The sequence below is a fragment of the Helicoverpa zea genome, chromosome 13, assembly GCF_022581195.2.
Source record: "Helicoverpa zea isolate HzStark_Cry1AcR chromosome 13, ilHelZeax1.1, whole genome shotgun sequence".
NCBI classification, from domain to species: Eukaryota; Metazoa; Arthropoda; class Insecta; order Lepidoptera; family Noctuidae; genus Helicoverpa; species Helicoverpa zea.
In genome coordinates this window covers 2,341,521-2,355,538 of record NC_061464.1, presented here as the reverse complement: position 1 = coordinate 2,355,538, position 14,018 = coordinate 2,341,521, and the positions used below count along the sequence as shown (strand labels likewise).

The 14,018-nt window shown below is 35.1% G+C and overlaps 3 protein-coding genes across 3 annotated transcripts in view; 2 read left to right on the top strand and 1 right to left on the bottom strand.

Moving 5' to 3' along the window:
* Positions 1-190: 190 nt before the first annotated feature.
* Positions 191-5,498, top strand: LOC124635835. Its single transcript, XM_047171789.1, has 6 exons — positions 191-481; positions 2,556-2,767; positions 3,294-3,346; positions 3,569-3,667; positions 3,944-4,044; positions 4,418-5,498. Exons 1-6 carry the CDS (start codon positions 423-425, stop codon positions 4,515-4,517), a joined length of 624 nt encoding a protein of 207 aa, XP_047027745.1. The 5' UTR covers positions 191-422; the 3' UTR covers positions 4,518-5,498.
* LOC124635807 (hemicentin-1-like) overlaps positions 5,495-14,018 on the bottom strand; it is a 35,158-nt gene continuing 26,634 nt past the window's right edge. Inside the window, exons 43-46 of the mRNA XM_047171760.1 lie at positions 13,634-13,750; positions 13,073-13,201; positions 12,460-12,585; positions 5,495-5,783 (exon numbers count right to left, since the gene is read on the bottom strand). Of these exons, the coding sequence (XP_047027716.1) occupies positions 5,683-5,783; positions 12,460-12,585; positions 13,073-13,201; positions 13,634-13,750 (473 nt within the window). The 3' untranslated portion in view covers positions 5,495-5,682. The remainder of the gene's footprint in view (positions 5,784-12,459; positions 12,586-13,072; positions 13,202-13,633; positions 13,751-14,018) is intronic.
* LOC124635817 lies at positions 6,342-12,389 on the top strand. The gene is made up of 12 exons (XM_047171771.1): positions 6,342-6,508; positions 7,249-7,480; positions 7,801-7,887; positions 8,045-8,193; positions 8,447-8,678; positions 8,764-9,071; positions 9,324-9,582; positions 10,289-10,366; positions 10,525-10,820; positions 11,049-11,286; positions 11,613-11,690; positions 11,885-12,389. The coding sequence occupies exons 2-12, from the start codon at positions 7,249-7,251 to the stop codon at positions 12,052-12,054; spliced, it is 2,127 nt and encodes a 708-aa protein (XP_047027727.1). The 5' UTR covers positions 6,342-6,508; the 3' UTR covers positions 12,055-12,389.

The window sequence follows — 14,018 nt, the reverse complement described above, 5'->3', positions numbered from 1 at the left end:
TATGTTGTTAAAAATCATAGCCTTTGAATTAATTTGATGAGCCTTTATAATTTGAGAATAAATGTTTATTTTCATTTAAGCCATCCTTGCAATTGAAATGATCTGTACTGGTACTTATATACAGTTTATTTATTAGTATTTTTATTAAATTATATAGAGCTTTTAAGCTTTAGTAGTTTAGTAAAATTGCTGAGAGATGAAAATACTTACACTAAATACAGTCCAAATAATATAATTTAGTACTGGACCAAAGTTGACTAAAGTGAATATGCGCATTAGTTATAAGAAAGAAGAAACTGTTTCCCTACGATCTGGTTACCATCGTTTGTTTAATCAATTGAAGGCTCAAGGGCACCACTGTGTTCATCATAGCAAAGCTCCGACAATAACTAAAACAAAAGCGCTCAAAAATATTTTCCATTATGAACGACTGTGAGATTGAATGCTTGAAAACTGAATTGGAGCATGAGAAAACTTGCAGGTCAGTAACACGTCATATTTAAAATATGAGGGTACTTTATGGATAAATATAGGAAATGCGTCTTTCAATTTGTTTTCGTACCAAAACTTTTGTATTTTTGTATGCTGTGGTAAATTATGATTTAAATCTATTACAATAAAATAAAGATGAACTATATTCTTAGTATGCGACCTCTAACATACCGAACTACTTAATTTTGGCCTTATATGCATGTGGGTCAAGGTTACGAACAAGTAGATTACCTACCTACTTCCTTGAAGGTATTTAGTGCACAATCTGCATTATCGATTAACAGGTACCCAGACCTAGATTTATACTCCTAGAATGTCTTTTTGCAGTATAACTTATTATGATTAAATGATTAGGCGCTCAGTATGAGTTATTCCCAATTTGTCATTAGTACCGATTGGTCACCAACTATTTTTTCCATACACCAAATCCCGATTGGTCATTCGAGCAAAATAAATAATTTAATATTTAAATTTTGGGTTCCGATTCGTCACCCGCATAAAATTTCACGTATCAGAGTACCGTCAGAAATAAAAGTGTTAGAAGAAATTTTAAATGAAACACTTCGATGTAGGTAAAGGTTTAAATAGCTCTCATATAAATATAATAAAATGTACAATAAAACACAGGTGAAGACAACATGGGTATTAACATGGGTATTTTATAAACCCGAAAATGTGACTTGATACTTTTTGTACCGGTAACAAAAGTACCAGGAGCCCATAACTAGCAAAGAAATTGTATACATAAAAATATTCACAAACAAGAAAATAAATATAAAATGTAATTAACAAAAATATTTTGAATCTAGTCAGCAGTTGTGTTGCACATACTGCAGTTTTTTTTTTAAATTGGACCTTGTTCGTATAAACAGAACGTTTCAGTTCAATTATCTTCTTAAACTTCTTGTTCTTACTATCCATACACAATTACTTATTTTATTTATGTATATGCGCTTAAGTTTTTGTCACAAATTGTGCTATTTACTGTTTTTCCGGTATTCATTTTTACGAACTCACATGCACTTCAAGGGCGCTTAACAACCAACTTATAATGCATCTGCACCACATGTTTTTTTGCTAATACCGATAATAGTAAATAGTTCTGTTTTATTACCTGATTTTATATATAAAATAAGTAATACCGAGATTTTCAAAAAAATGGTTGATATACATAAAATACAATTCATCGACATGGTGTAAATTGGTATATTTATCTACAATTAGTATATAAAATGTAAAATCTTGACACTCTTGACTGCTATACTCCTGTAAGTTATGCGGTCCTAGTACATGGTGGGCAGTTCCATGGACACTCGATGGTTGGTATATTACTCATCTGATTTATGCGATCCTGGTATTTTGGTTTTGGTCGTGCGTTGTGTGACGCCGTTGAAATCGCGATTTTATTAATAGCGTGTTGCCATATTCGTAAAAAAACATAACCAACATAAATAATAAAAAAAAAACATATTACAATATTGTAAAGCTTTTCTTGTTGACAGTACTTTTTACAAAATAAAGTACGGATGACCAATTGGGACTAAGCAAAATAAAATATTTTATGGAATGACAAATCGGGACACGTTTTTTATGGATGCCAAATCACTAAAATGACGAATCGGGCATAACTCCTCAGTATGTATGTAGGTACCTTGTATCTTTAATCACGGTTTTTATGGCCGCTCCTTGCAAATAGACTCGATGGATCTTAACCCTCTTCCGTTGATATACCTTGTTGATGTACAAAGAAGAAAATTAGGTACTTACACCTATCTATTACATTGCCAGTACCAACTTATCATACAGGTGTCCAACAACCCCTTAAATGGATAATAGCAATGTTTCGATGTTCTGTTATTAGTTGATGTCACTTGTTAAAGGCACCATAAAAGCATTTATGATATTTCTCGCTAAAATTGCATATACGCAAATCATTGTTCGCTCTTTATGAACATCGGAGTCCAACAAGAATAACTTCAAGTCTTACCACATGATAGACAGCGACACTTTAGGTAAATATAATTAGGTACATAAATATTCTTCAAACCCTTATTCTCCACCAGAGAATCAGCAGCATGGCAGAATGGGGAACTGGAGAAGCAAATAGTCTCGATACAGGACGAACTCCGCAAGACCGACTATACTTGGGACCATGATGATGACTTGATGAAGGAGAGCGCGAGGCATAAGGTGTTCCAGGATACTATAGAGACGCTGAGGGAACAATTACCAGCATTGAAGGAGAAGATCAAAAAAGCTAAGATCTGTGGAGCAGGTGAGATTTTTAACACCGTTTTACATTTTGTGGTGCCAATAAACTTAAACAGATGTTTATGTATTTAATACTGGCCGTGTAGTTTATGTTAATCTCGGTTAGCTAGCTGAAAATGCAACCTGTCTAGAAATATCCTCTGCCTAAATGGAGAGCACTCACGCGATTTGGTAGAACCCATAGGGCCAGGCCACAACAGTGCGTTGCGGCGTCGCATCGCAAAAACAACATTGCACAGCTATGCGATTAATATGATATGCGTCGTTGATTTTTGCGATGCGACGCCGCAACGCACTGTTGTGGCCTGGCCCTTAGTTCTTTATCTTTCTAGAGACACACACTTTGTCGACCGGACTGTAGCGTGTTAGCCTGTAGAATTAGGTCAACGTACTGCGAATATGAATGTATCTACCTACATAAAGTAGGCCGTATCCAGTAAGGAAAATAAAGAAACTACTCTAACTAATAGGCATCTTCCTAATTCGGTTTTGCGAAATGGGATAATTTAACAAAATATTTTATATTGCAGATTGTAAATTAAAGCACGATGATCTGAATATTAACCTGGATATTCTTACACCGGTAAGTTGACCGACCGTACTATAGGGGTGCTTGCTGGGGATTTTGTTCCACCACTTCTTATCTGCAAAAACACATAGGAAGGGCTGGTATTTTGGGGGCTGTCTTTTGTGAATTTGACCTTTAAAAAGGGCTGCCCCCTTTTTAAAGTTCACTTAAATACTTTGAATAATTGAAAAAAAAAACAAAACTTACCTATCTATACATTAATACAATATTTTACAGGCAGAATTACTGAGAACGGTCAAGAGATTTGAGCGTCTCAAAACCGACTTGATAAGCACCCTGCGAAGTAAAGAGTGGCGCTTAGACTCGGAATCTAAGGTGAGAAATCTTTAGGTACAGGATACTTATCTATCAAAGATGGTAAATGAGAGTTTGTAAGATTTTCTATTTGCCGTACTTTGCTGATTATTAAAAAAAAAACCTATATACTTAGAGATCCCAGATATAAGATCGTGGAATGTACGCTTTAATTAACTATGTATATGCGCTTGAAGTAACTATAAATATGTACTTCAATTACTCGAAAGTCTTTCAAAACGAAGGTAAAACTTCGTCAGCTGTGTAGATGCGATATTAACGCTTTTTGTATTTCAGTTGTTCGTGAGAGTGAACGACCAAAGAACCTACTTGCAGAACGAGCTATTGATAAGCCAGAATAATATCTTGAGACTGCAGAAGAATAGCAGCTACTGGCAGTAAGTATCATACACATGGTGTCATATTGGTCTAATACCTACATATTGTAAAATAAATCTTTATTATTTTGCTTATTTATTGTTGAAATATATAGGCGTAAAAGATGATCTAAGTTAAACTTTATATTTATACGATATAGTAAATTTCTAATTTCAAGTTTTTGTAAACCAACTTGAAAAAAGTGGTTAGCTTTAGAGATGTTCACAGCAGTTTCTGGTCTAGGTCCTGACCTCTAGCTTAGAATAGAACAATAAGCTTTTTAAATTGATACTTGTTGACTTGTAGGTACCTACTTCTTTTATTTTATTTTCATAAAACGGTATAATAGTTCAGTGTTGATTCGTTCTTATTACTATCGGTACAACATTTCAGAAACGTCGCCAGAAAGAGCGACGAGCGAGTGCTGGACCCAAAGCGAGGACCTATAAAGAAGATGATCGGCAACGAGCGACTCGCCCCTATCGCTACCTAATGCAATTATTATTAACGCACTTGTAGAGTTTATTTTCTTACAAATACTTAGTATTAATCTAGATGCTAGATGTACCTGTGTGTATCTTTTTAGGGTGGTTAAAGAAAAGTAGAAGTCGGCAGGCAGTGCAACAAGTAGACTACTTCATCAAAGCAATAAAATAAGAATTACGTTTGTAGATCCTATTTAAGTTAAAAAAAAACAAAAAGGAGTTTAATTATGCATCAGGGACACCATTAATTAAGGACGTACGAAAGTATTTACTCTTAGTTTTCATGACCCGCGAAATGGGAATGTATTATTTATTAGGTTTTATAATAGTTATTCAGGCACTTACTAATGCTATTTTAGTCACAAAGCTACTGTAACAGTATATATATTTAACTGTCAGATCTGATGATGATCAGATTCTTCTACGTATATTCGTCTGAATAACTACTGAGGGAAGCACCAAACGCAAACCAATCGAATGTCTTTGGAATACGATTGCCCTTATATTAGTAGCAGAATGCCCGATATGTTAAAGCTGCTATTGTGATCATATTGCGATTCAACTTCTATTCGATTTTGACATTATTAACTTAGGAGAATCGGGCCGCAGCAGCGCTATGATGGCAACGAAAGCATAAGTTGCCACTGCCATTAGTTAAATCTGTCTAGTTATAAAGCAATCAATGAATTTACACTCTAGTTTCTTAGATTCATAGACGGCAAGCAAGAACTTAAATTGATTTTTACAGCTTTTTCCTCTTGTTAAGAGTATTTTTGAACGTTAAAGTCATTGTAATAATTATAACTGGATACTCAAGATTTGTTTCATAATGGCAACTACCAGATCAATTCATGATTTAAATGCAGTTTTTACTTTTCTTATATTTCTGGTAGAATGTAAAATATTTAGATAAAAATAAAGGGAATATATTCACAAACATTTTTGTTAAGTAATTAACACGTAGACTAAAATAAAAAGTAGAAAATTAATGTCTTATCTTTTATTTCCATTTGTAACGCTCACAATATTTTTTACACGTAATATGTCTAAAGGCATCTACTGAACACATTATTTATTGAGAACATTAACTTATTCATCAAATCGTTTTGTCCATGTAAATATTTGAAAACTAATCTTAAAAACATTTACCTAAATACACTAAAAAGTATAGTACTAATTTATACTCCTTCGCTTCGTGTATCTGTTAGGAAATTCTATGGTGGTACTCAAATAATCCGACTCCAATTCGCCCAGTGGCGTACGGTACAGTGCAGCTGAAACAAACAAAAAAAAAAAATTATCACCATTTCAGAACTGCGGGACGTCATGCGAACGTGGGCCTCACATAAAATGTCCAAAGATCGATCGCAGTGAGAATTCATAGACTCAAACAACGCTCGAATGAGTGTACTTTGTGATTCCGTTCGTACCAAATAAAATATTATGTTAAACAGTTAGATACCAACAATCTAGAATGGACATCAGTGGATGAAGAATATTAATTTGTTCAGGCACAGGACGACGGTTAAAAATTAAAACGTCTGCTAGCTTTAAAAATTGATCCCGATTTTAGTTGATAAACTTGGGATCATTACACTGAAAGCCCAACAATGAAGCGGTAACTAATTCATGTGTTATCATAATTCTGATAAACGCGAAGGTCAAAGTTTAATGCGTTAGCAGAAACTCAAAAAGTAGACTAGACGTAATACTGAACCGACAATTAAGATTATTGGAGCCTATTGGATGACCCGGGGCCTTCCCATTCTCTATCCCTTTTGCGCACAATTATGTAGTGTATATGTTTATATGTAAATGTTCTACTGAAGGACGTTCAGTTGACTCAAAATTCACGAGCGCGGCTGTGGTCGTTTAAAAATAGATATTAGTGTTGTGGTACACGATAATGTTATTGAAATGATAACCATGTGTCACTGTTTCATTTCAATTTATTTGTGAATAAAGTATACATAATATAGAAGCGTATAAAGGAGTTAAGGTATGGTTAGGGAGTGAGGTCTATCAAGAAAAATTCGAAGAAGTAGTGATAGTTTTGTTTATGAGACGTCACATCATTCTTGTTTACTTACTGAGGGAGGCGGCTTTTCTCATTCTCACAATTGAAAAGGGAGGGATTATCAGGGCATAATTTTTGATACGTAGAAACTTATGTTATATAACTGTTTGACCAGTTTAGATATACACTACATTAATATTCTAGGGCTCTGCTACAATATTGTTTTGTTCGCCAAATAAATGAGTTGTGACTCATTTTACTGTCACAGCTCTGTGGAGCGTTTTGTCCAACTCAAGGGGACTTTTTAAGAAATATATTGAGGACTTTAGAGATCGTAAATGTTTATTTCTTGATTATAATCCGATTTTCAAAGATGTTACGATGTTACGCCAGTGGGTAGAGAAAGAAATCAGTATATAAATGCAAGTTTGAAAATGGTAACAGTAATAGAGAAGCCAGCTGTCATGGTACGGAAGAGTTATGTGGAGGTACAATGGTCATGTTATGAGGAAGGAAGGCGACGACCAAAGGCAAGATGGATGAATTGTGTGAAAGACGATATGGGTATAAGAATGTACCTAGCTGAGACTTACAGAGAAGTATGGAAGAAGAATGCATATTGCATGGACTCCAAATAAGAAATTAGGATAACGACAGGGCGATGATGATCATGACTTGTTTTAACTAGCTGTATATACATAGTAGAGTTTCTCCAATTTCAGATGAAAATATCTCCAAAGTACTATTTGGTACAATTAAAGCAGCCCGTTCCTGGTATTGACAAATTTATTTGCGTACCATGGTCGTGGATAAAACAACGTTGGCCTAGCAAATATGATGTATCAGTGTATTACCCTATAGAAGACCCAGTGGTTCGAGAAAAGCGCATAAAACGGAGACAAAAACCTCCGAAAAAATGCACTACATATCGTACCATTATTAGACACACGACAGGTAATTCTTACTAATACCTAAGTAGTCAATGCGAAAGTGTTTGTTGAGCTCAACGATTAAAACTACCAAACTGATTTGGATGTGTGAAATAGGAGGTGCTTTAGAGACGTGCAGCTTTCCAACAGTGAAATAATTATTCAATTCAGTTCATTTCGTAGCCTTTAAAGGAGCATAAACTAACTTAAAAAATCTCTTTACGAGATAACGAAGAACGAGGGCGAATACTCGTTGAAATGAAGTTGAAGAAATGTGATACTCTTGGTGTGTGAGGGGTGTGTGAAACTTTCAAAAAAATGCTGTGTTTTCTTTTTGCTTTATAGATGACTACGACGAAGCGCAGTTTATTCTCAAAAATGTCTTCCAAACGCTAGATAAAGATGTAGACTCTGCGGAAACTAAGAAACGTGGTAAGTATCATCGTAATGTTACCTTCCTGTGCACAAACAACAGACAAAAACGAGGTGGAACGTGAAAACCGACCAAGTACGAGTCGGACTCGCACACGTGTTGTACCTACGGGAGCTTTCTAAATGTCTAAGTTCTATGTCAGCCTCAATGTTTCAGATGAAAAACAAAATACCAAAGGAAATGATACGTCAGTACATAAAGCAGAGATGTCCGAACGTGACGGTAGAGTAATGTTAAAACTTAAGCGAATTTACGATGAATCTCAAGGAAAGACTTCGAAATCTCAGTCAAAGAAATCTACCTCTGTAAGTATGTAAATTATTTTAATGGAGTATACAATTACTTTACTTACATACAATATTACCTGCAGCAAGTGTAGTAACAGGTACTAACGAAAAATTACATGTAGGTATGACCAACTTTTTCGAAGAAATCGTTTGAAACAGTCAAGAAAATAAGGATTAATTCCTACTACTTATATACTATAGTAGTATTCAAAGTATATAATAAACGATTTGTGATTTGTTTGATTTTAATATTCTTTATTCTTATTCTTAGGAAAACATTCAACCCAGATTTCACGTGATACAACTCTTGAAAAGTAAATACTTAAAGGCCGATGAGTACGTATGCGTGCCCCAATCGTGGGTGAGACAGCGTAATGAAACAAATCTGGCACTTATAAAATATCCTACTGAAGTTCCTTCAGAGACAGAATCACGTGTTCAAAGAGAAGAACTATTTTCAGCGTCCTGGAAATTGTTCGGGGGTATTGTGAAATATTCTACAGGTTTGTACTTGTTCATCCATAACTTCTGTTCAAGTCATCAGTATGTAAAATTATTTTACCATCATTACTTATTTATTTCTTGCAGATTCCTATAAGGATGCTGTACTTATCAAAAACACTTACAATACTATGAATGAATATCCTGCGAGTACAATTAATGGTGGGAATTCTATCGACGATCCCGTGGAAGCTCTATCAGTAGATAATAATAAAATCGAAAGAGAAATTGAGATAAACATTGAAACAGCAACTCAACCAAATCAGATCAAAGTAACATTCAAAGAACAGACGTGTCAGAAAAATGACAACATCAATGAAAATCGACAGCCAACTCATGAAGTTTCTCATGAAGAAGTCAACAATGAAAGTCCTGATTCGGCAACATACGATCCTGTAAGTGATAAATGATGAAAGAATCTGCATGTTTCTCGCACCTAATGTTTCGTAAATTATTTAGTAACAGCAAAATTACCAAAAAAACTACGTGTTTGCAAGTGCCAGAAATTGTAGCTTTTATATCAAAAACTAAATCTGCTGGATCGAGGTTTTCTTAAGCATATACATAATTGTTCGATAGTTTACTAGTCCACAAGAAAATACCACAATACTGTTTGTACTGCACAATAATTAAGTTTTTAATTTCAGACGAGTGTGGGCAAGTGCAAATATTACGTGATACAATTTTTGCGTTTACCTAATGCAGATATTAAACCATATGTATGCATACCATTCAAATGGATTATCTATGAACATTCGAGACAACGTCAGCATTGGTCGAGAGATGGAAAAGTAACAGTAGCGTATCCTATTGAAGACATAGCAACCACAGAACAACGTGTCAAAAATGATGAAGACTTTTCAGAGAAATGGGATTTTTACAAAGCTATTGAGAAATACAGTACAGGCGAGGTTTTTTACAAGCTTTTATTTAACTTGCAATGTATGTATGTATGTATGTATGTATGTATGTAACTATGTGTGTTCGGGTGGAATTTTACAACACAATTTTAAGGCACTTGCCCTCAACCGATTGAGCTGCAATTTTGCATACATGTTTAGTTTGGATGACAATGCATGTTAAGCTATGTGACGTCATCCTAAATCCAACATGTCTAAATATACAAGATGGCGGACTAGTTATTTTTAAAGTACCTATACAATATGGGTATCAAATGAAAGGGATTGACAAGTAGAACACATCGCACTTTACGAAATAAAAATCCAAGATAGCCGCCGCTACAAAATGGTGAATAACCTATTTTTTTCAATCCCATCCATACCTATGGGTATCCCATGACAGGCAAGTAGAATAAAGTGCACTTTACCAAATCAAAACTAAAAAGTATAAAATAAATTGAGGTAAAAAAATCTTTAAAAACAAGCTTTTATTTAAATGCGCTAAAAATAAAAAAATAAACTTTTACTGTAACTTTACTGATTTATGTTTTAAAAGCTTGTCGCGATTTTACTAAGAAAGTAAATACGAGTACTTAAATCTCGCGACAAGCTATTGAGAAATACAGTACAGGCGAGGTTTTTTTATTTGTTATTACAGTTTTAAACTTCGATGTAATGAAGCTGCAGTGCAATGTTTTTTTTTTGTTTCACAGATGATTATGAACAAGCGCAACATTATATCAAATTCATGATTGATTACGAAAATAAATGTATCAATTTAAATAATCCAGGTAAAATATTTCTTTTTTTTTGTGTTACATTAGGGATCATTATAGAAAGAAGACAGATTCAAAGATGTATCAAAATGTTTCAACTTGTTTTGACATTCAAGCTCTCATCTTGATAACCTAAGAATATAATAATAATGTTATTTTACTTTTGCATGAAGAAACAGCCAGAGCGAATGCAACAGTCGTAAGCACGGACAATCGGAATACTATTGAAGATGCAGTTATCGAAATACTTTCGGAGAGCGATGAAGACACGACATGTGAAATGCAACACCTTACACTGTCAGAAATGAATAAAGATTTACATGAAAACGTGGTACAATGTACTCAGAGAGCTGAATCTATACGATTGGAGGAAAACCTTAGTGTAATGCAAAATGAAATGCCAACTCCTGACGATTTAAATACACGAGAAGTAGCTGATCATAAATCTAATGAAGGAATTCCTGAGCAGGTAGGTGTATGGTTCTGATAAAATTTTTCTCTTGGGCGCTACGTTCAAATAGCTATCCGTATAAAGCAAGTGTCGCTAGTAATCAATGCATAGTCCTTCTGTATGAGACCGGCAATGGCTTGCACCGGAGAATGGCTTGCACTGAAGAATGAAAGAGAACAAGATAATTCAGCAACAGATTGATATCGGGTGAAGGAGTTTGCCTACAAGTGATTTTTCAAATTGTAGATTCAACCCAATGCGCCGCAATATTATGTGATCCAATTCGCGGAATCGCCTTACAATGATATTGATGACTTTATATGTATACCTGCATCGTGGATAAAGAAACGTAGACCGACAGACAGAAGAGTAATGGTGTCATTTCCTATTGAAGACCCAGAGGATACGGAAAATCGTGTGCTGAACAATGAGAACGTTTCTGACATATGGATCTCTTACATGTCTATTGTAAAATATGCTGCAGGTAACTTAACGAATCATATAATAAAGAATGAGTATTTAAGAGATAGTTTGAAAGTGGCACTGGTAACCAGAAAACTATATGGAAACCAGAAACCAGTTGTCATAGTATGGGATGTGAAGGAATGAGGATCATGTTGTGAGGAAGGTTTTGAGCTTGAATGTCGCTTGAATGGACGACCTAAGAAACGATGGATGGTGTGAAAGTCGAGACAGCTAGAAAGAATGATTGCTACAAATATAATTGGGATAAAGGAAGGAGGATGATAAACTTAACGAATCATACCTGGTTGGTAAAAATATGACTGTTATGCATTAATATTTTTGCAGATTCCTATGAAGATGCACAATGGTATATTTTAGAAAACACGCCCCCAAATTTCGATAAAAAGGGCTCTGATAGAAAAGGTAAATTTTGCATTGCTAACTTTATATTTTGTGAGTTTGCCTATAATATAAACGAACTTTATTCTACGTGAGCAAATCAAAAATATAATATTAACACGGCTTTTGTTCTGTATATTTTAAGACAACTATGCATAATTGAAATTAATTAGTTCGATTATTAATTTTTAAATTGGTTTTATTTTTCATGACACCAGCAATAGTGAAAAGAATGATCAAATACAGAAAAATGCATCCGGATTGTGACTCGTCTTATGAATATAACAGCGACTACTTCGAGAGTCAGGACGACGCTAACGCATCCGAAGACTCGAGGGAATATTTACAAGATGAACAACTATTAGAAACACAAGAAGTTGGCGATTAAATTCCTATAACATATTCTTAGAGTGAAAACCTCGTATATTTTTTTATTGCGTTTCTAAGAATATTATGTCGAAATAACATCGCATATCTTCCTCTTGTTAAAGTTATGTTGCCTTACACTTACGATGTTTTCACCCTAAGGCGTCGATATAAAATCAAGAACAAATCAAATATTAATCTAGAACTATGTGACAACAGTTTTGATACGGCAAAGTAAAACATATTTCACAATACTATGTATGTATCTTGTCTTAAAAGATCGTGGACTATGGATTTATTTAATTAATTACTTTATTATATTTAATATTTTTATACGAAATAAACAATAATACCAAATGTATGCTCTTAGTGACTCCTTAATAAGACGATTGCTATTGCAAAATAGACCTTACAGCGTAGTACTTACGAGTGACACAGTGATGCTTGTCGAGATGCAGGCGTAGATGGCGCGGACAGGCGCAGACGTAGCCGCCCGCCGTGTTCACGCACGAGTGAGAACACCCGTCCGTTTCTAGTTCACACTCGTTTATATCTGGGAACAAGAGCTGTAGGTCAACAAAGTCAAAGGCTTTTTTCATCGCCATCCTCATCATACTCCTGCCCTTATCCCAAATTTATTTGGAGTCTGCGTAGGCTTATGTCTGCCATCGTCTAACATTATTTCTTGCCAAGTTGACTTCCAAACTACTCATCCATTGTCTCTTACGTCATCCTCTTTCTCTACATCCATTCACATTCATGCTGATAGAATAAGAATTTGAAATATACTCGCAATCGAGTATATTTCAAATTCTTATTCACATTCATTATTACATCAATATGAAGCGGCTCAACTTATAGATTTACACAACCCAGTTAAGTTATGGCAGCTAGTTCCTGTATAAATAAGAAATGTATGGTGTCCCATCAATCAAAGGATTTTTCAATTCGGTTCAATAGTTCGGAGCCTTCACAAACATACAAAAATATGTTTCCTCTTTATAATATTAGTAGGTACTTATACGTATATAATGACTCACCTAAGCACCGTTGTCCGGCCGCTAGAGACAGGTACCCGGGTGGACAGGAGCATCGATACCCGCCGTCCGTGTTCAAGCACACTTGAGTCGAGTGACACCGATTCGTCTCGAATTCGCATTCATCCACGTCTGTTAAAAAAAAAAAAACAATGATAAAGTAAGCAATCAGCATAAATCAAAGTATTAAAAAAAATCAAAGTATTTAAAACTAGATAGAAACATTTTGTATAAACTTTAACTTTTGGTTTGCCCAGATATCACAATATCTGTTAGTCATTATAAGCAGCCTCTATCTGGCAGATGGCATCAACTATAATGGCGTCCACGTTTTCGGTCACGGCGGCTGTTCTCACATCAGGACATCAGCCAGCTGCGCAGGACATATTATAGTTCACGAGCATTTGCGCAGACACAGGTGCACTCACTATTCCTTTACTCTCATAACCCGATGGGACGGCAATCCGACACGACCGGAGAGAGATTACAAACAGGACCGACATTAACGTGCTCTCCGATAGATAACTGACACTTTATCTGTTACCAGTGAAAGTTAAAACATACCATCGCAAGTGTTAGCCGTCTTATTGTGCCTATATCCAGGGTCGCAGGGACCTCTGTCGCTGTGGTCCAAGTTATCAGACACACTAACGTCGTAGAACACCGTGGCTGATTGCGATCCTGAAATATATTTTCTCGTTTATGTTCGCATTCAAATATTCATCATTTTATTATTGTCATTTTAGTAGGTATTATTTCTGTTGACACTGAGGAATAGCTTCGAGACTGGAATGTTTTCATCATTGATATACATCAATGCCCGCCATAGTTCAATTCTTTCATATAGTCCTTTTACCAAGGTTAGACAGATGATGGACTATATAGTTCACCTGGGGTCGGTGGAAGAGTGTGCCGGATTCTTTGTGGTGAAATATGTTTGTAAAACTAA